General features: G+C 38.7%; 1 protein-coding gene across 4 annotated transcripts; it reads right to left on the bottom strand.

Moving 5' to 3' along the window:
- Nucleotides 1–319: 319 nt before the first annotated feature.
- fbxo25 (F-box protein 25) lies at nucleotides 320–20,138 on the bottom strand. Of its 4 annotated transcripts, none has more exons than XM_003449854.5 (11): nucleotides 19,995–20,138; nucleotides 19,050–19,246; nucleotides 8,711–8,814; nucleotides 7,974–8,023; nucleotides 7,762–7,854; nucleotides 7,569–7,662; nucleotides 6,815–6,996; nucleotides 5,730–5,912; nucleotides 5,126–5,269; nucleotides 3,389–3,415; nucleotides 320–2,740 (listed from the first exon to the last, which is right to left on the bottom strand). In XM_003449854.5, the coding sequence occupies exons 2-11, from the start codon at nucleotides 19,175–19,177 to the stop codon at nucleotides 2,651–2,653; spliced, it is 1,095 nt and encodes a 364-aa protein (XP_003449902.1). In that variant the 5' UTR covers nucleotides 19,178–19,246; nucleotides 19,995–20,138; the 3' UTR covers nucleotides 320–2,650. The 4 variants fall into 4 exon arrangements, with proteins under 4 accessions (XP_003449902.1, XP_005454750.1, XP_019201504.1 ...); XM_019345959.2 differs by having other exon boundaries at nucleotides 2,628–2,740; nucleotides 19,050–19,230; nucleotides 19,995–20,114; XM_025898822.1 differs by lacking the exon at nucleotides 19,995–20,138 and adding an exon at nucleotides 19,788–19,952 and having other exon boundaries at nucleotides 2,628–2,740.
- Nucleotides 20,139–21,683: the final 1,545 nt, after the last annotated feature.

Consider the following 21,683-nt stretch of genomic DNA (forward strand, 5'->3'; position numbering starts at 1 on the left):
CAACACTTTGCGAGTGAAGTAAACACATTGGACTTTGCTTTTAGAAACTATCTGGACTAATTCAGTGATCCAAACAGAAACTGTCTACTCTGATCCCCCCCCCTCTCTCACACACACACACACACACACACACACACGCACATTAATAGAAAGAATACTGCAAATATATTGTTCTGTTAATAATTAAAAACATAATCTAACCCTTACAAATAGACAAAATGTGATCTTTCACTTCCTGCTTTCCAGTCTCCTTTTTAACTTGATTACAATGGCTTCAGAAAATAGTCTCATCAATCATGTAATAACAGAGTACAAACAGGTTTTTAGAAATATTTATTACTGAATAGCTACTTCCTGCCCCGGAAAAATCGTGACAGTACCATCAACAGTATGGGAAGAGTAGAGGGGTATTACAAAAGTTGGAAGGATACAAAATGTTCTTTTTTTCATAAATAATGCTTTACAATTTACCTGTCACATGACAGTTCTGACAAAAGTAGAACAACTTGATCAGCTGATGGGGTTTTACTTTTTTTGTGTGTGGGTGTTTTCTCATTGACGCTTTTGATGTACACAGAGCACGGCAGGTATTCACAGAGGACAACATAACGGAGACGCAAACATAGCATGCCACCAAAATGAAACAGAACAAAAAGCTGTTGAACCCCATTAAAAATAAAAGATTAACACAAGTCATCTTTTTCTGCCACACTATAAATGTTAAACTTTTTTTTTTTTTTTAAACACATTACCATTACTTACATACTGAGCCCCCTAAAGATCACTCAACAGAATATTTCGCCAGGCTACATTTACCTCGCAAAAACCTTTCCATTTTATCTGGCTGATGAATTTAAGGTTGAGCTGTATCATACAAAAGAAACAGACTGGATCTCTGAAAATGACTGCAGACAGCTTTAAGTCACTGTAGCGGCAACCGTGCCTTCATTGCAGCAATAATGGCTGGAACGTGGTTGGTTTTAATGGGAGTAAAACTTGCACTGGGTCAGGAATGTGTTGATGCTACTGCATGTTGCTGATACATATATCAGAAGCACCACAAATACCAAAAGTACCAGGCCTGCTACAGCTGGACATCCATATCACCACAGACTGAAACACAGCAATGGGCAAAGTCCAAGCTGGGGAGGTTACAATAACTCTCTAAAGGTGATAACTGTGGCGTGTCTTTTTGTATAGTTATGGTAACTGATTTTAATATATTCAAAACCAAAACTAGAAATTAATTTGACCGATAGCATTATTGCTACAAAAGTCAAATGCATCTCAAATATTTTAACATACATATATATATATATATATATATATATATATATATACCTTAGAGTGTGCCTATAGAGCAGATAGTAGTAGTGCAATAATATCAATATTGTGAAGTGCCATTATGACAGGCCTGGTGCAATAACAGCAACTAAACATACAGCAACAGCTAATGGCAGAAGAAATGCTTCCAACCAGTTCAGAGATCTTTTTCCAATCAGTTTTAAAGAGTAACTGAACTGGACCGACGCATGCAATCACAGGGAATGGAGGGCAGACTGCTTTTGGTACTGACAGAACACAAATCTTATTATGTCGTAGATCACTTTGTTGTAATGATGCAATCATATCCTTTCATTTTCCCGCTTGTGAGGGGAAAGGAAGTTCACATCAACGTGACTATTTTACGGTTCGTTAGAAATGTATCTTTGTGTTTAAAAAAAATAAATTAAAATACATGTCTGCAGTTAGGTTCACAATTTGTGCAGACTTTCAGCTTTGATTTAAGCAGTTTTAGAGAAATTTTGCTTTAACTGTTTGGGGATTACAGCAATTTTCATACACAGTTCCTCAAATTCAGAGGATCAAAAACGACTGGACAAGTTAACATTATTTCAGGTATGAGGATAGTTTTTAATACTTGGATGAAAATTCTTTGAGTTTTTTCCCATGACAGGCGCTCTCAGGCCTTTACTGCAGCCACCTTCAACGGCTTCTTGTTTGTAGGTCTCTGCATTCAGTTTTGTATTTAATAACTGTAAAGCATGCTCTGATGGGTTGAGATCAGGTGACTGACTTGGCCATTGAAGAATATCCCATTTCCTTGCCTTGAGAAACTCTTTTTTGTTTACTTTTATAGCATGCTTTGGGTGGTGTCCAATTAAGGTTTACAGCATTTGTTAAACTCCTTAAGGCTGAAAGTCATATCTTCATTGTTTGATTTAAGTTTAAATTTCACATGAAAAGAACTCCAGTCATGATCTTTAGGGGGCTTTGTACTTAACATAAACATGCTAAGATTTGCTCTACATACAATTCCTTTCAAAATATTCATATTGCATTTACATTATACTTTATTCCCTGTGTAAGGAGCAACCTTTCTTGTCTTAAAAGACAAACATTTGTGCGAAAGGAGAAAGCCTCGCTTATATTTCACCTTCTATCAGCATTCTGAGAAATCCACTCAATTAATTTTCCCTCAATTTACGGAAATAATTGTGCGTAAGGAAGTAAAGACGTAAAAGAAGTAAAGAAAACATTTCTTTGAAGCCCTTTGTATTTGGGTTAAAGACATCAAGTTCTTGTACACACCTCTTGGTGTGGGAGTGACGCTAAACGGATGCTTCAGGTGAAAAACAGCATGGAGGGTTTAAAACTTGAACAGGTCGATAAAGTGCTGCGGAGAGATGGGCATCAGGCAGCTGTCTGGATCGTTGGCTGTGCACGGGTGGCCAGAGTCCTGGAAGGAAGTCAACAGCTTAATCAGTAGAACGAAGGCAGACTGAGAAACCTCCGAGTTGGCGCAGTCATGATTCTAGCATTTACTTATAGTAGAATTAAAACTGATTACAGCACAGAAGCGAGCTCTTACATAAGGGTGATTTAGTAATTATGTCATAAACTGTGAACATAACAGCACTGGTTATGGCAGCTTTAATTAAAAGTTCTCAGGGCCATGTGTCAGTGTTTACTCGTGGTACAAACACATGGCGTATTTAAGTGCATATAAAAGATAAAATGTGATGTGACACTTGATAGATAAGCTTGTGAAAACTAAACAGAACTTAGGAAGGATTTTACAAAGAAATGTGGTGAGCAAGTTCTGGATGATAGCACATGGAAGTGTCCAAATATTTATGTTGGACAAAGTGACAGCTGACATTCAGGAAAAAAAAAATAAATCTATTTTAACCGGAGCAGGTTAAAGGAGGAGTCAGCGGAAAGAATGTCAGAGTTTACTAAACACTGCTGGCAAAACATGATGACAGGACAGCAAAAGACAAAACTCAACACAAGGAAATGAAATCGGACCATTGGGGCAATCGTCGGGGAAATGAGACAAGATGGCAATCGAAGAAATAGAAAAGCATTATGGGACATAAAGTACCTTCAATAATAAAGCCAGATGGCAATCCTTAAGGTATCAGGGACAAGGGGAACCAGGAGAAGAGGCAGGAAGGATGGGTGCCAAGCAAGGAGAAGGATGCAGAGAAGGCAGTAGGTTAAATAATTTAGGTAACCAGGAAAGGATAATAACGAGTTTGTGGGAAGTAAATAAAAAAAACAAACAGAGGAAACTGAATGTATAGGAATACTTTTTAATAAAAGTGCTGCAACTGTTCAGTTTCTGTATCTCTAGAAGTTCCCTGATCTTGCCAAAACATGATCTCTGTCTTAAAGTTAGTTAAAAGATCAGATTTTCTGTGTTGCTGAAAGCAAACCAGTCGGTTAATTTGTTTCACACTATTATTTTTTTTAAATTATTGTACTGTAGGTTATTGTAATCGTGAACCACAAGGACCCGCACTACAGGCAGTGCTCATGCGTTTTGTTTTTGTTTTTTTTTTTGATTCAGCAAACCTTTTTATTGCTGGCTTTAAGAATTTAGAGTAAACTGAATATTAAATAATTAAAGTTAAAAATACAAAAGCAATACCAGGGAAAGGTAAACTATTCAAAATATAAAGATATGACTTCACGGTGTTTGAGATTTTTCCTTTGTATCAAACTTCTGTAAAGACTTTTGTGTCTCTTTGCCATAGGAGACAAATTTTTTAAATAAGATAACCAACTGGTTGGCCAGAGGTTAAGTGTGCGACATCCTCAAGACTACTGCACCAGCTGCCTCATGGGAGGCAATCTGTGTCCAAACTATTCTGACTCAGACTGCCTGCAACCACCCTCACAAACTGGTTTGCAAATAACTGCTGTAGTAGGCAGATCACCAACACGTTGGCATCAATCTGAGTCGATGCATTTCATTTTAAAAGGGTTTGTTTGTGTTCTGGCTATCTTACTATATAAAACCAAGGTCACAGAGTACCTATATTACACTTTGCAGTTAAATTGCCATCCTGCAGAAACTGGATGGCAATTTAACTGCAATTCAGAAATTCCCCCACAAATATTTGGGGGAAATATTTGTGGGGGAATTTCTGAATTTCTGTTTCAAATCTATGAGCTTCTTTCTGGACTCTGAATGTAAGCACTTAATGAGAATTTCTGTTTTAATTTCAGTGTATGTAGCAATAAGAGATTTGAGATTTTCACCAACTTATCAGTTGACACATTATCAAAAGCAGATTGTATGGAACTTTCAAGTAGACCCCATTCAATTTCAAACTGTTAGCAGACTAACTCCATCATATTGCCATTTTATCATCGCCTCGATACAAGTTGGTTTAAAATGTGGTTGCAGATCTAGTCCTCGTCTTTAACTTCACTGGAGATGATTGCAACAGTTTTGGTCGTGCAGTTGTTGAAGGCCGCTGTTTTTGTGTGTCTGTAGCATTAAGCAGTCCAGGTTTAATTTAGAGTAAACACCAAGCTGTAGTTATTCAGGTGTAAACACATTGCTGAAAGGGTATACAAGCAAAAGCTAAAGCAAGCAGTTAAACTTGGACTAAACCTGTTAGGTTATTTCAGAATGGCAGTCTGGTGAACTAGGTTTATAATATAATAGTCATATTACTATTACATGACTACAAGTCATGTTAGATTTTATTCATTACATATGTGCCTACAGGTTTTGATTATCTTGATCACCACCAAATCTCCCACCAAAATCAATAAATCAGTATAAGGAAACATGCTTAGAGTGTTGCTGCTGCATTGTCTTGTTTACCTTCCAGAAGAGGATGCTACAGTGTTTGCAAAAGTGCAACGTGTCGCCGTACTGCTCCTTCATGGGGTAGTGTTTCTGCAAGGTGAAATACATCAGCTTCCAGTCCACGTTGTCATTCTTGGTTATGGCTAAAGTCCTGCAGAACTGCAAAAATGCAGTGGACACACACACACACACACACACACACACACACACACACACACACAAAGACACAATGGATGGAAAGAAACTTTTACCAGCTATTTAAAACACTCTGGGGATAGATGCAATTAAAACAAGAACAGTGTGTATTTAGATATAATCAAGAACAATTCCTCATTAACATCAATCCTGAAAGAGTGTGAAAGGTCTAAGATAGTGTGCTTGGGTGTGTGTGTGTGTGTGAGTGTGTGTGTGTGTAAGAGCCAGAGGATAAGCTCATTTGCGAGCTGTGAATAAATTTTGCCAACTCTGCCCTCTAGTGGTTAATATGGGCTCTACTTCTAGTTCTGAAGCAATCCAGTTTTACGACACTCGACTATATATGTATGACTAAAAGTAATAATAATAATAATAATAATAATAATCTTAGATTCAAGCTCAAATGATTAAGTGTAATACTCACCGGTCTGTCCGAAAAGTGAAAGTGGCAGAGTTTCTTCCACAGTGTGTTGTTCTCACTTAGGATGTGCAATGTCGGTGTGGCCTGTCCCAAGTTAATGATGTCACAGGCATCAGAGAACTTATAGAGGATCTTGTTTTGCATGTGTAGGGGCAAATCACTGAATGACATGCCAGTGCACATTTGCTGAGGAAACAAGAATCACCAAAAATAAATAGTGGACTAACAACACTTCTGTATTTCACATGTCTCCCACATTAAATACAGCTTGTAAATTGGACTAGTTTGTCAATAAGTCATAATTCATAAGCAGGTACAAATGAAGCTACATGTATAGCACTGTAAATAAAAAGGCAGATTTTTGGCCTACTTCTTATTTTAAACAGCACTCTTAGACAAGTCAGCGCAGACAGATTTCCAGCATGGCTGCTATTTTAGATTGCTACCTGGAAGTTCTGCGGTCCACCTACTCTGTGCGCTCTGTGATTTCAATAAAAATGACAAACCAAGAGCAAACATTAACTTCTGTTTCCAAATTCCCCAGATTTCTTGTGAAGAGTGCACAAGCCCAAAGGCAGCACGTCGGGTGAGTAGCAAGAAGAGGAAAATGGCTTGTGATTTCTCTTCCAACAGTTATTAAAAGAATGATGTCAGGGTGGACTTCTACTGTAAACTACTGACTAGACTGAGAGATGATATTTAGAGGGAATCATCTGAGGTGTGGAGGGTGCCATTTGATGCTGGCTCCAAATTTCTTGTCTACACAGAAAGTCTTGTCTCACCACCTGTTTGGCTTTCTGACGATGAAAATCAAGTTGAAGGATCGCTTTTTTTTCAGGAGAAGTACTTGAGGACACAATGGGACTCTAACTGAGAGTTCTAAAAATAGCAGCAGTGTGGAAAAAAGGTTTAAAGGTGCACAAAGTTAAAATCAGGTAATTGCTATTTTTATGGACTACTATTTTCTGAGATGGATCTCAGAACGTCTCAATCACACCTTACATAGTGGAGTAACCCAGTAATCATCATGCATATCCTCGTCTAAGACACTCTGCCAAACATGCACGCAACACAGATTTTCTTTCTACCTTGGGGATCTGGAGGTTGTTCAGCTCCTGCTGCCATTTAACAATGGTTTCCAGACGGCACAACCAGATGTTGACGTTTCCCACGAGGACACACCTGCCATGGATGGTCAGACTGTGCAGGGTGGAGCTCAGGTCTTGTAGAAGCTCTTTGACGAGACGTGGGTTATAGTGGTCCTCCAGAACTGGAAAAAAATACAAGCAAAAGAGAAACATGAAGAAAAACACCAGGGCTATTGAGGAATTTTTTTTTAAGGATCATAACACATCTTTTTTTTGTTGTGCGAACTCCTGCCTTAAACCACCCCATATACATAACAAAAAGACAAATGGAAAACTAATATTTCTTTTTACAAAAAAAGCTTCAAGTTTGAAAAAGAACTAAAATGTGTTTACCAGAAATATACACACCACTGAAGGATGAAAAAAAAAAAAAATACAGTCCTGGTCTGTCCTTTGTAACCCTGTAATGATGGAGCATGCTAGCCCTATTGGTTTTGCGGTTAAACATGAGACTGCAATGACTGAACAGCAGGATAAGAGAAAGCATGTTCTGATCTCTCAAAGGCTTCACATTCACACACACAAAAAATCTATTAACATAAAAAGCTACTTTTCCCAACACAAAACGCCCCCAAAAAAACTAAATTAGAGTTTAGAGAGACATTGAAAGCCGCTGACACCAAAAGGAACAATGAAAATAAAGGGTCTGTCTGTGCAATTTATCCCTCAGACACCCCATGTCAGGTCTTCTCACCCTTTCGTACAATCTTCTCCAAGATATTGAAATAGTTTTTCTGGGCAGCTCCACTCAAAGACGTCAGCTGTGATCTGGCTATTAGCTGAAAAAGCTGTTGGTGGCAGAAAAAAAAGGAGGAACTTAAGATGCGCTATACAAGTCATACAATTAAAAGGTTTCTTTAACATTATGTACGAGCATCAATGCTCACTTTTGCAACGTAATTAAATCTTCTCAAGTCCTGAATAGCGCTGGAAAAGTCTAGCCGGTTGAGAGCTTCGCCAAGTGTGCAGTATCCATGTCGCTGTAGGTACACATCAGAAAAAACACATAGACACAAGCTCTGTTAATTAAAGAACTGACTGATGTGTAATTTCCATTAAAAGACAATCACTCCTTTGTGTGAAAAGCCTCAGTACTCACTTCTTTTGTGCTTTCTTTCTGAATGTAGATCCATTTATCTGTGAAAACAACTAAAAAAAAATGCCAAAAACAAACATTTTAATGAAAGCTTTCTTTCACAGTTGAGCATCTTTAAATTTTACATATTTTAATGACTCCCCCTCTATGATTGGAGAGGGACAAAATATTTCACCTGAAACTTCATGACTTTTTAAAAAATTATTTATTTATTTATTTGCAACAGTTTGAGTCAACAGTGAACATTATAACATTTCCAAAGTCTGAAATTGTTTAAGGGTTTCTGTATGGATTACATTACAAGTCTTACTAATACAGCAGGATAATGATATAATACAATCAATTTGTGCTCTCTAGAAGAACTGCAGATACTCATGAAACCTTTCCAGATCATTTGAGGATAAACTATTATTAAAAGTATAAAAAGATGCAGAATGCAAGTATTTCTTTCAAATAAATGTAGGCAAAGTACTTAGGTAAGCTAAGCTAGACAACCTCAAAAGGTGCTCAAGAGCTGCTGATGTGCTTATTAATATTATAATGGATGCACTGCATCTGGAGACGGAGGACACTACAAATTGTTAAAAAAGACAACATTTGCAGCACAACCTCAGTCCAAATCCCTGAGAGTTTTATTTCTGTCTCACTGACTTTTGCACTTTTGTACACATTGCTTTTAATTTTCATGCCACAAAAAGTTCCCCGAGCCAAAACAGTGATTATGTGCAGCTGAAACTCACACTGGGATTTAGTGTTATTGTTGTAGAAGTCCTTTTTCCTCTTTGTGGTGGAGAGCTCACACACATCTCCAACAAACAGATTTTCATTGTTGCCATTGCAGAGCCTGTTTGGACAGAGGGAAACATGTGCGTAATGCATTAATAACACTTCCACGCAAGTCTGAAAACACCATGTAATTACAAACCACCGAAGAAGCTACTCCACTGTGGCGTCGCCCTGAAGCAAATCAGTGACTTTTTACTGATAGCCTGTGTGTCACAGTTGCACGGCAAGATGGCTCATAGACAAGTTAGGTGGTGTTGTGTTACTGAACTTACAGGGAAAACCAGTGTGAGAAATATATAATTAAAGATCAGAGGAAAAAACAGAAACTGAAGGAAACCTGTTGTATTACTGCTACACTGATATGCAGGCCAAGGTCAAACATGTCAGACAGAGGTCTCAGAACATTAAGCGTGCTGTATCTAATCTTTGTTATTTCTGGCCTCAGGGCTGTGTTATTTTTGATAACACAGAACTTAACATTTTCGTTGTTGACCTAAACTTCACATTGCTGTCGGAGAACACTCAAAAAGGCCGAGCTCCAACAGAAACGCAAATAAAAACATGTCACATTCAAGTCAACATAGTGAGTACAGATGTTCCCATGGTTTGTGAAGACATGTAGAAATTTCTACTGCATAAAAAGGTTGAACAAAATCAGATTACAGGCCTGTGTTGTGCGAGAGACTTGTTGCTTACTTTGTGTCTGTTCTCTACTCTTTCAATCTACTCCCACATAATTAAATCACCAATTAGGGAAAGTATTACTATGTCTTTAGCACATTCAGCTCAAAATATTAACTGGTTTTCGCAAAAAAAAAAAAATTAGTTGTTGAGTATAAACAACTTGAAAAGCACTAAAACACTGGTGTTCGGTATGTTCTATACTTAGGGGAACATCTACAAAGCCAAAAAGCTGCGATCTCCGTGGCATAAAAGATATATGCAGTGGTGTCTGTAGTTATTTGAGCCCCTCCTTACACAGGGCAGAAAATAAAACGGCTTTCTGAATCTATAAGTGACAAAATGTTACCAACGTGCAACAAATAAATCTGCGTGAAAAAACAATAAAAAACAAAAACCGAACAAAGACAAGCTGTAAAACTTGTGAATAAGAGTGTGACCATGGAGTTCGCTGATTTTCTAACGAGCGTTGTGAGACAGATCAAATTACTGAACAGAGCTGGTAGCTGACACACTGCATTAATAATTCATTGGTTTAATTAAGTGGCAACACTGCCAGCTAAGAGAGAATTCTTGGTAAGCTAACCCCTCCCCGGGTGTCATAGGGTGAGAAGTGGGTTCTTCATCGGCCATGTCACCAGCCTGTCATGACTACACAGGTACAAGGAGAACTTGCAAACTACACACAGAAAGGTAGCATCTACCGACTCCGCTCAGGCTCGGGATTAGAACCCAGAACCTTCTTTCTATGAGGCAATAGTGCATTGCACCATGATGCACCCATAGCCCTTGAGTAAGTCAGAGTCCTGTCAGTGGGGGGTTCCAACTCAGGGTCATCATATGGGACATGTAGCCTTTAAATCAGGCATGTCCAAAGTCCGGCCCGCGGGCCAATTGCGGCCCGCGGTCCAGTTTTAATTGGCCCGCAAGTAATTTTATAAATTGAATAGAATATGGCCCGCACTCCAACTTTTGCTTGAGTGTATTGCACTTCTTAGTTTTAACACCAGGGGGAGCTGCTGTTGATCAAGGCAGTTGTTCCACCAAAAAGGACAATCACAGAAGAAATTTACTCTCAAGTTACTAAACATGGCAGAACCAAAGAAGCGAAAGATAAAAAGTGAATGCAGAAAATTTCAGACAAGGTGGGAGAGTGAATATTTCTTCAAAGAATTCATGGGGAAGTGTATCTGTTTGATCTGCGCTGAAACTGTGGCAGTTATGAAAGAGTATAATTTACGACGTCATTATGAAACCAAACATCAGGCCTATGCATCCTACACTGGTGCTGAGCGAGAGCAGAAATTAAAGCAAATGCTAGCTCTCCTGCGGGGTCAGCAACAGTATTTTTTTTTCGTGCTCAAATTGTCCAGGAAAGGGCTCCAATAGCAGCTATGAGGTCGCCCAACTCATCGCAAGACACGGCAAGCCTTTTTCAGATGGAGACCTCATAAAACACTGCCTCGTTAAAGTCACCGAAATAATGCGCCCGGAAAAAGTGCAGGACTTCAACAACGTCAGACTCGTCAGCCAACATTAAACTGCAACTGTGTGATAAAGCTGTGCTTTTGATTTTTACTCCATCGCATGTGATGAGAGCACCGATGCCACAGACGCCGCACAGCTGCTAATTTCTTTGCGGGGAGTGGACGAGAGCACGAGCACTTTAGGTGAGTAAAAATATCTTCCACAGTACCCGTGTGTTAATGTGCAGGTACACATGCTTCAAATATCAATAATGCGCATCAATTCTGTCACTACCCTGCTTTTGCGCACCGCTTTCTTATATGCGTTTTTCTTGTTAACACACAGAGTAAACACCGCTGTGCACAGCGCACGCACACGCAAGTCAGCTGATCTCATCTGATGCAGATTTGCTCCTTGATCAAGTGACATTTATCTGGATTTTTGGCACGAGTGGCGTCGGATCAGCACCGCAGCTGGATGGCCCGATTTACATACCCAGCGCAGCTGATACTCACCAGAATAATTGACTAAAATTATATGCACTCCTGTTATTAAGTCCAGTTCAGTCTGTTAATGTTGATAACCGTTTCAAACGAACGTTAATAGGTGTGTTGCTAAGCCTAATAACTTAAATAACAAACTTGAAATGTACCCGTCCCATTTTCCCCTTTATTGTTTTTTCTCTGTGCTGTAAATATTCCCTCTAAGAAGAAATCTGAGGCTGCTGTTCTGAGAATGAGCTACCAAAGCTTTTTCTGAATAAATCAATAAAGATCCATTTATGGAAAACTGTGATGAAGGCAGTTTTGTCTTTAATTATATTCAACAATATAACACATTTGACCACTTTTAAATGATTTTTAATACAGTAAAGTTAAGGTTATATACCTCATTTCTAGTAAGTGGCCCAGCCCCTCCTATATTTTTATGTATGTGGCCCTCAGCGAAAAAAGTTTGGACACCCCTGCTTTAAATAGTTCCCACAAGTGCTCAGTGGGCAGTTGGAAAGTCTGCTGATAACACACAGACTTGTTTTTTAATTTCATACCTTTTAAAAATGTGTCTCCAACTTCTGTGCTGCTATATCTCTATGGTGCGACTAGCATATGCGGCTAACTTTTGGAACTAGTGGATGCTTTTTTCCTTTTTTTTACCTGATTGCTTTCTAGAGGTTGAAGGACTTATATATTTGGTGCATTGACAAAAATGTCCAGTGCGGTTGGTCCCATGCGGCTTTATTTGATATGTTTTGTGACTTTTTCCTCTCTTTTTCCTGCTCTTAAGCACTGGATTTTTTTCTTTTGCAAAACAAGTTGGTTTGGACCAATCCTGTCTCCCACCATGTAGAACAAGATCTTGTGAGTGGGGCCTCGCAGAAGCACAAAGATAGCGGGGGTGGACTAGTGAAGACGGAGGGGTCGGACAGGGACAACTTTGCATATTCATTGATCTGTCCATGCTAACAATCAAACAATCAGGAAAAGAGGTAGAGTTACATTTAATACATGTTAAGGCACGAAGGGAATTTTTTCATGGAAAACATCTTCGAGGAGAGCTCCAAATAAGACCCTAGAGCAAATGGGTGATATTTATACAGTCCTTTCTTTTGAACTTATCAAAACACTAACAATGCAAGCCACATTTCACCATTCACACGTATATCCACACCATTAAGTCCATTATTCTGTGGACTTTATCGATCAAATAAACCAGTTGACGTACTGGGTATGCAGTCTCCTGGTCAAGGACACTTCGACATGTAAAACAGTCAAACCAGGGATCAAACCACCAGGCTTCTGATTAATGAACAATCTAATCAACTCCTGAGCCACAGCTGTTCTACATTACACTGGTTATCAATTCTAATATACTACCAGAAGCTAGAGTAGCTATTGGAATAAGAGACCAACTTAAATTTTCTCCAGCATAAGTAAAGACATGGCTTTGCTTGTCTGACTACAGAGTCAGCTGATCAGAGTGAATAAGCTCTACAGTAATCCCTTGTCTCTATCCATTTATCCAGTTGCACAGGCATAAACACAAACACACTTGCAAGCACAGTAATCTGTCAAAGTGAATTATAAAAAGGTGGAATTCAATAGCGTGACTTTCTTACACAGGCTGCACGCGGAATAACCGTCTCCAAGGAGCCAATAAAAAACATCACAAAGGAACAACTTACTCAAAATGATTTGTGGACATTTTAATATCCTTAAATAAAAGATATACAGGGCTCTGAAGGGAGCACGTAGTTCCAAAGGAAACTAACCGAGTACAAAATATAGTATGAGAACTTTTAGCTGATATTCTGGGCTCTTAGTAGACAAACACATTTGATTAAGTGCAATCAATTTACACAATTACTTGTAAGAGAAATGAGCATTAAACTGAGGTTCAAACACTCAACTGACACTCGACAGCATGAAGATCAGTGACCACAGTTTGTTTTAGATTTACACGCACTGTGATCTGAAGTACTTCTGTAACACTGTGTACCATTCTAGTACACACCCAGTGTATTGTCTCCTTTCTTTCTGGCCTACATGTGGTCGCCTGGCAAACGTACCTCGGTTGCCATGAAGTCACTGGCTTTGTGGAGGGAGACTGCGTCTGGAGAGCAGCCAGTTTGCCTAAATGATGTAATTAGTTATTGTCTGATGAAAGGCTAAAGACTGCTGACGAGTCACTGTGGTACCGGGAAGTACTGTTAGTTAGACAGAAAATCCCCCTGGCCTGAAGGGGACGTCACCAACTGCTACTGAGATGCCACCAATTCCACCCTGTCAGTACCAGCATGACACGAACCAAACCCTCCGTGTGTGTTTATGTTTCATGAGGCTTGCTCATGAACTATTGTCCACCATATCAACAGTCTCTGGTCCTCACAATGATCAGAGATGCCACCAGTTGACTTGAGAAGATCACTTTTCAGTAAACTCTAATGAAAATGCAACAAAATAAACAACAAATTTCTAAACAACAGAGGCGAGGGAGTCAGATAAATTCAAGATGTAGAAGGACGTGCCAACATTTAAATGCCTAGTCATATACAGTGAGGCAATTAATAATCCTCCATCCAGTAAAACTCCAAAACACAAGCAGAACAAGAAGCTGGAGCAGAAAAAAAATACATGCAAAAAGAAATGCATGAATATAGAAAAATCCTCTCTTGTCTCCTCATTTATACAACTGCTCACTGCCAGTTGGCACATGTCAAAACAGTACAAGTTTCCTGTGGAGAACAACATGAGCTCTGCTGTGGGAGGCCACACGAGCTGCAGACAGGGGCAGTGTGTAATATAAACCAGAAAGACGAAAAGCAGAAGATGTTTTTTTGGTTTAGCTGATCTCAACAAGCTGTTGCTATTAAAGTCTTTAATCCACTAAGCCCCATTATTTGAACACACAACAGCCAGGGTGTTTGAAATTGGAGGTTATCATTATGTACTGTTATCATAAAAGCCGAGGCTTGTAAAATAGTTATGATGTCAATTCTGAGAGGTAACCTAGTTTTCCGTGGTTTAGGCTCAGTCATGGCAACTTATGCTTCAAACCTAACCTGCTCACAAGCACATTAACTTCAACTCATTTTATTACAATCTCACATGATGAACATGTGTGAAAAAGAAAAAGTGTCATATGCAAAGAGGCTTAGGATTAGCTGTATATATTCAGAAGTTGTTTGTGTGATATTACCATGTAGTCAGAAAGAAAAAAAGTTGAACTGTGGGATGTAAATCACCTCATAAAAGTCTACATGTTATGGCACCAATTCTAAGTGATTTAATGGTTCGTGAGCACTTCTGGTATTATTCTTGTAATTTGACCAAGAAAAATCCACTGTGTCCTGGTGGTTTGAGACGGACCATGTAATTGGGAACATTAAGCTTTTGTTTTATATTCCTATCCTTTAATTTCCTGTCAACTCTCCACTGTTTTCTGTTTAATAATGGACAAAAAAAAATTGTTTACTTGACAACGTTCTGAGAATGCTCTGCGGATGCTGGACAGTGTCTGACAGTCATGTCAACATTTAGAGAGAGACTTGGCAGTCGATCAGCTGTGGTCAGCCCTCCTTTATACTGAGAGTTGCAGCGATATTAAGATTTAAGCCACTATTGGAAACATTGGTTTAGTAAGAAACAGCAAGCCAAAACACCCTAATAAAGTTTAATATGCTTAAGTGAAGAAGTTATGACCTTGTAATACTTTATGCCCTGAGAGAGAAGCATGGCTGTACTTGCTGTGATTAAAACCTTGAAAACTTGCCAAAAAAACCAAACCAAAAATCTTTGACATTTTAAAATAAATAAATAAACAAAAAAAACACATGCTTAGACTATTCTAAAACTTCACCACATCCATAAGATGGCAACCCGAGACATAACTACTTGTAGTGGTAGATTTATTTTAACATAAATAAATCTGATCAAAGACCTTTATACATACACACATAACAAATCGGTTATTTTATTAGGAATTTAGTAGGATTTCAAAACTCCAATTGAGAGCTCTGTGAGAAAATGGAGTAACACTTCTCAGTATTAAATTGAGCAAATCAAATTCCCACTACCTTATTCATTATGCAGTCAGCATAATTACGCTTCTACAATCCAGAATTCTTCTAACCAAAATTCAAAGTTTTCCCAAACGGTAACAGCTTTCTCCAGCTGAGGTTGGCTGTGAACTCTCTGTCATTATTACCACATGGTTGTTGTTTCATTATTCCAGACCTAAACTGACCTTCTGCTGGAATTTTGTGTCTTTAAGAGGTTTTTTAGCTACAATTGTTAACCACAGAGCAAAGCAACTGAACTCTGAACTCATAGCAGTGGAGCTTTTTCACACGAGTCACATCCAAGCCTTTACCCAAAGTCTCCACACAGTGTTCAGACTCAGGGATGATTAAGGAAAAGGTGAAATGACGCTGAAAGCTCAAGTAGGCCTACTTTCTTTTAACACGGAAAACTGGAAGAATCACAAGAATAATCAATAAAGAATGTGACTTATACGCAGAACCAGATGAAAATCGAATCTAATCAATATTCGCTCCACTCACAAAGCGAGCTGTTTGTGTGTTTTGTCACTTGCTGTGCAAGTAGTCTGCAGCATTAAGAAACCTTGATGAGATATCACATTCAGGTTTGTCACAATTAAATAATTGGTCATAATTAGGAGACTCTTTTCCACATAAACACAACTACAAACACTCTTTGCTCTTACAGAACTACAGGATTCACTGCCAAATCAATGTCATTGAAAACTATGTTAAAATATGTCGACTTATACCTCAATGCTCAATTATTTTTTCTGAAACAACACTCTTTGGCAACAACAAGCTGAAACTATGGGAATGTACAGTATAATCATCTCATAAAAGGTCTAAAGTTTACATACAGTCATCATGAGAACCAATGTCATTGTAATTTTGGGCTTGTTTCTGCCAAGAAGAGCGGTCAAATATCAAGCCAAGAGTTAAGCCATTACGTTTGCTGATGGTGGCTGCGGCTCAGAAGGAAAAGCAGGTACCTACAAAATTGAAAGGTTCAATCCCTGGCTGCTCCAGTGTGCATCCAAAATACTGAACCTGAGTTACTCCCGATGTGTTCATCAGAGTCTGGATGGGTGTGAATGTTGGATAGAAAAAGCTTTGAGCATCACTGTTGCCTCAAAGCAAAAATAGAGGAAGCTGGGCCAGATAGCAAAAGCATCTGCACGAGATGGGACACTGAACCAAATATTAGTGGGCGTATATGTATACTTTTGACCCTGTGCAACTTAAAACTCCTTATAAATTCAATTTGTGTAAAATTCCTGTTCTTTTTAAAGTCATTAAAGATGTATGCTGTATAATCATTCCACCCCTGAAAAAGAACAGTTCAAAGAAATCATTAAAAACCCCAAATTACCACAACATTCATCCCCATAATGAGTGTATGTAAACCTCGAGCACAACTGTATGTGCTATGGCCCTCATAATAAGTGGTTGAATGATTAGTGAATAGTTGTGTCCCTATTGTTGCCTTATGTACCCTTTAACCCTGGGCTATTAGGTATCTCTAAAACAGACTTGTGTTAACAGGATATTTTACACCAGTTCACTTTTAGCTTCAATATTATCCTGAAGGAGAGTCAACTTGCAGTTAGGGATTAACACAGGCATGTCCAAAGTCCGGCCCGCGGGCCAATTGCGGCCCGCGGTCCAGTTTTAATTGGCCCGCAAGTAATTTTATAAATTGAATAGAATATGGCCCGCACTCCAACTTTTGCTTGAGTGTATTGCACTTCTTAGTTTTAACACCAGGGGGAGCTGCTGTTGATCAAGGCAGTTGTTCCACCAAAAAGGACAATCACAGAAGAAATTTACTCTCAAGTTACTAAACATGGCAGAACCAAAGAAGCGAAAGATAAAAAGTGAATGCAGAAAATTTCAGACAAGGTGGGAGAGTGAATATTTCTTCAAAGAATTCATGGGGAAGTGTATCTGTTTGATCTGCGCTGAAACTGTGGCAGTTATGAAAGAGTATAATTTACGACGTCATTATGAAACCAAACATCAGGCCTATGCATCCTACACTGGTGCTGAGCGAGAGCAGAAATTAAAGCAAATGCTAGCTCTCCTGCGGGGTCAGCAACAGTATTTTTTTTTCGTGCTCAAATTGTCCAGGAAAGGGCTCCAATAGCAGCTATGAGGTCGCCCAACTCATCGCAAGACACGGCAAGCCTTTTTCAGATGGAGACCTCATAAAACACTGCCTCGTTAAAGTCACCGAAATAATGCGCCCGGAAAAAGTGCAGGACTTCAACAACGTCAGACTCGTCAGCCAACATTAAACTGCAACTGTGTGATAAAGCTGTGCTTTTGATTTTTACTCCATCGCATGTGATGAGAGCACCGATGCCACAGACGCCGCACAGCTGCTAATTTCTTTGCGGGGAGTGGACGAGAGCACGAGCACTTTAGGTGAGTAAAAATATCTTCCACAGTACCCGTGTGTTAATGTGCAGGTACACATGCTTCAAATATCAATAATGCGCATCAATTCTGTCACTACCCTGCTTTTGCGCACCGCTTTCTTATATGCGTTTTTCTTGTTAACACACAGAGTAAACACCGCTGTGCACAGCGCACGCACACGCAAGTCAGCTGATCTCATCTGATGCAGATTTGCTCCTTGATCAAGTGACATTTATCTGGATTTTTGGCACGAGTGGCGTCGGATCAGCACCGCAGCTGGATGGCCCGATTTACATACCCAGCGCAGCTGATACTCACCAGAATAATTGACTAAAATTATATGCACTCCTGTTATTAAGTCCAGTTCAGTCTGTTAATGTTGATAACCGTTTCAAACGAACGTTAATAGGTGTGTTGCTAAGCCTAATAACTTAAATAACAAACTTGAAATGTACCCGTCCCATTTTCCCCTTTATTGTTTTTTCTCTGTGCTGTAAATATTCCCTCTAAGAAGAAATCTGAGGCTGCTGTTCTGAGAATGAGCTACCAAAGCTTTTTCTGAATAAATCAATAAAGATCCATTTATGGAAAACTGTGATGAAGGCAGTTTTGTCTTTAATTATATTCAACAATATAACACATTTGACCACTTTTAAATGATTTTTAATACAGTAAAGTTAAGGTTATATACCTCATTTCTAGTAAGTGGCCCAGCCCCTCCTATATTTTTATGTATGTGGCCCTCAGCGAAAAAAGTTTGGACACCCCTGATGTAAGCCAATAAACTATGATCTACTTTTACTCAAATTTGAGTTGTGCTCAAATTCAAAAGTTTAATCAACTTTTTGATTAAACTCCTTGTTTTTTTTTTTAAGGAAGATGACCAGCAATTTCTTTCTTTTTTTTTGTTTCATTCTATTTTAGGCTGCATCAATATTTTGAGCAGCAAAACTTTAAATATACTACTGTTATGCATTCTCTTTTGCACGCCCTTATGAGGGTCTCAGGGGGGCTGAAGCCTATCCTAGAAGTGGGGTACACCCTGGACAGGTCACCAATGTGATACAGAGCTAAAGTGTACTTTAATCGGGCGAATTTTTGACTACTTAAATATGTAGAGCTCAGACAGAGATGATACTAAACCAAAGAAATTTGATTAAAGGTAGATAAAGGTGAAGGGAACTTACTCTTTCAAATCAATCTCTCCGTTGTTGTCCTCCAAAACATCTCCGAACAAGATGATCCTCTTCCAGCCATCTTCCGTCTTTGTCCAGCTCCATCCCGGCGATCTCCAATCCTTACCCAAGAAAGGCATCTTGTCTGGCAGGTGTGAGACTGTGAGCAGAGAGGGCCGCTGCTACTTCACACCTGGAGGTTTAACCAGCTGTTAGAAAAAGATTTTTTTTATTCTTGATGCCACCATGCAAGGAAGAGAGAAATTTTAAAATCTAATTTGTCCTTATCAAATACAGCTGCTACAATAAAATTTCACTAACAGTTTTAAGCATTTAACCGGCTATGTTCACATTATGCTCACATTAGGTTCTACTAAAAAAACAACAACTTTTAAATGAAAGGGTGAACAAGTTATAAATATCACCAATTTAATGACAGTTCAAAAACACTGAGATGATTTTTTTTTAAAGCTCACAAATTGAAAGTGTAACAAATCCCACCACACATAGATTCTTATATTTTATGTCAGCAATGGTTAAAAAAAGGTGAGAACAAAAAGTATTATTATGGTTTCTCTTAGCGTCCATAGAGACACTGTAGCCTGCAGCTACCTTTCAACTGCATATCACATAAAGCAGAGGGCCATCAGCCATTCTCAATTACCCTGTTACAGCGCGTTTACAGATTTAACACTCGTATTTAAAGGGCTAGACTAAGCCATAGTATTTTAATATGCTTAAACAACAGACCTTGCAAAATCCGTGACGCAATTATATATTTTTCTACCTTTAACATTTAGACAATAACAGCGTTAGCGGGTGCTGTTAAAGTCGTTTTAGCTATCAAACACGAAGCTGTCAGTCGACCCAAAGCAAATAATGACGACAGGAAGAAAATAATGAATCCCTGCTACGCTGCTATAAGACTGTGAATTTCTGAAAAACGGCCAAACAAACCGTTAAAGAGAAGTAGCTCTTCTGTTGTTTTGCCCGTCTCTGCTTCCGTCTCTAGCCTTCCCCTCCTGCGGAGCTGGAAATATTGACGGAAGTAAACGCGAGAATTCGTCAATTCACGCCCCCTGCTGCTCTCTGATTGGTTAAAAGGTCTGTATTTATCTTGTTGCTACCCAGATTCGGGAGGCCGATTGGATAATCACTCCTGTCACTCAACAGCTTTTTTTTTTTAATCCTATTTGTTTTGTTGGGGGCTTTCTTCGACACGTGACAGCGGACTGCACACATGTACTTGTGTTTTGATTTTGAGATGGGGGATGGTAACTGGTCTGCTGGACAGTTGAGTGACTGACTGACTGATGCTGAAAAATGTTATGAAATGCTTTAAAGACTTAACTTGAATGAATAACTATTTTCTCACCCCACCCACTGTTTTTTTCACATCAATTGTATTGTTTAAGTTTAAGCCGTATATTTTATGACACGCTATCTAGGTCACAGTTTTATTACTCTGGGACCTTCCTGCTTTGATGTGCATGGCGTAAAGCTGTAAACTTGATGTGAAAAGATAAATTTACTCTTGATTGTTTCACATGACGTTATTCTCTTGAATTGAAGTCGCAAGTCGTTCAGAGCAAGATCAATTGCATAATGTGCCTGTTTATGCAAATACAATGCAACTATTCCGGATGTTCAAAAACGACACCCCGTTTGAACATGTTTCTTTCAAAGTTGTGTACGGATTCAACAGCCCTGACTCAGTGTACACCGGCTCTCAAAAAATGTTAGTGTTATTGTCACGTCACCTGTTTGAGCTTAAAAATACAGTCTGATGTCCTATATGGTTTGCAGTTGGGGTTCTTTGTGGTTAAAATATGAATTTAATACGTATTCATTTATGTATTATGTGTGTGTAATTTAGTGTCATCTAGTGGTAAAGGTTGGAGAATGCAACCAACTGAACAACCTCTTCGTACCCAATCTTGCAGGATTTGGCCATCACCTCAATATAAAATCACGTAACAGTGCCAGTGGCAGGACTGAAAGCACACACCCATTCACCCAGCTCTACCCTCTCCTTGAAAAAAATAAAATGAAATAAATCAATATGTCAATAATTAAACGTGTCCTTAGTTGATTAAAATTGCTAAAGCGTAATTAATTCAATAAACACCGTAAGTACTTAAATCTGTCATTATTAATTAAAATTGGAAATATATACATTTTTTAAATGCATAATTTTAAAAATTAATGTTGTTAACTAATTAAAATATCAATTCATTTTATTTAAAAATATATTTTATTATTTCCCTTTTTAATTATTTCATAGTTTGTGAGCTGCAGTGTATTGAAAAATAATGTCACTTAATGCATGGTCAACAGACCATAACAACTGACTGGTTACCCTGCACAACAAGAGTGGACAGATTCATCCCAGATAATGGACTGATGGGACAGCTAGGTATCTTCAGAATAGATTCAAAATTATATCACACTCAGCAATGGTGGATGAAAATGACCCAAACTGTAAGTAAATTTTTTGAAATAGTAATGCTTCTCTGTTACCAAATACGCTTACATTTTTTTTTTCGGGGGTGTGTGAGAATTTAGTGACATAAATGTCACACATCTGGCTGATCTGTTTAGATTGGACCTATTAACAAAAGTGCTTCAACATAGTCAGAAATGTTA

The sequence above is a fragment of the Oreochromis niloticus genome, linkage group LG15 (genome assembly GCF_001858045.2).
Source record: "Oreochromis niloticus isolate F11D_XX linkage group LG15, O_niloticus_UMD_NMBU, whole genome shotgun sequence".
Taxonomy (NCBI): Eukaryota; Metazoa; Chordata; class Actinopteri; order Cichliformes; family Cichlidae; genus Oreochromis; species Oreochromis niloticus.

What these genes read in the sequence shown, in the direction of transcription:
- fbxo25 (XM_003449854.5), bottom strand. Translation starts at nt 19,177, where the DNA reads ATGCCTTTCTTGGGTAAGGATTGGAGATCGCCGGGATGGAGCTGGACA. An exon ending in GGAGAGATTGATTTGAAAGA is followed by an intron (nt 8,815 to 19,049) that starts GTAAGTTCCCTT and finishes CTGTCCAAACAG; the next exon opens with GCTCTGCAATGGCAACAATG. An exon ending in AGAAAGAAAGCACAAAAGAA is followed by an intron (nt 7,855 to 7,973) that starts GTGAGTACTGAG and finishes GTGTACCTACAG; the next exon opens with CGACATGGATACTGCACACT.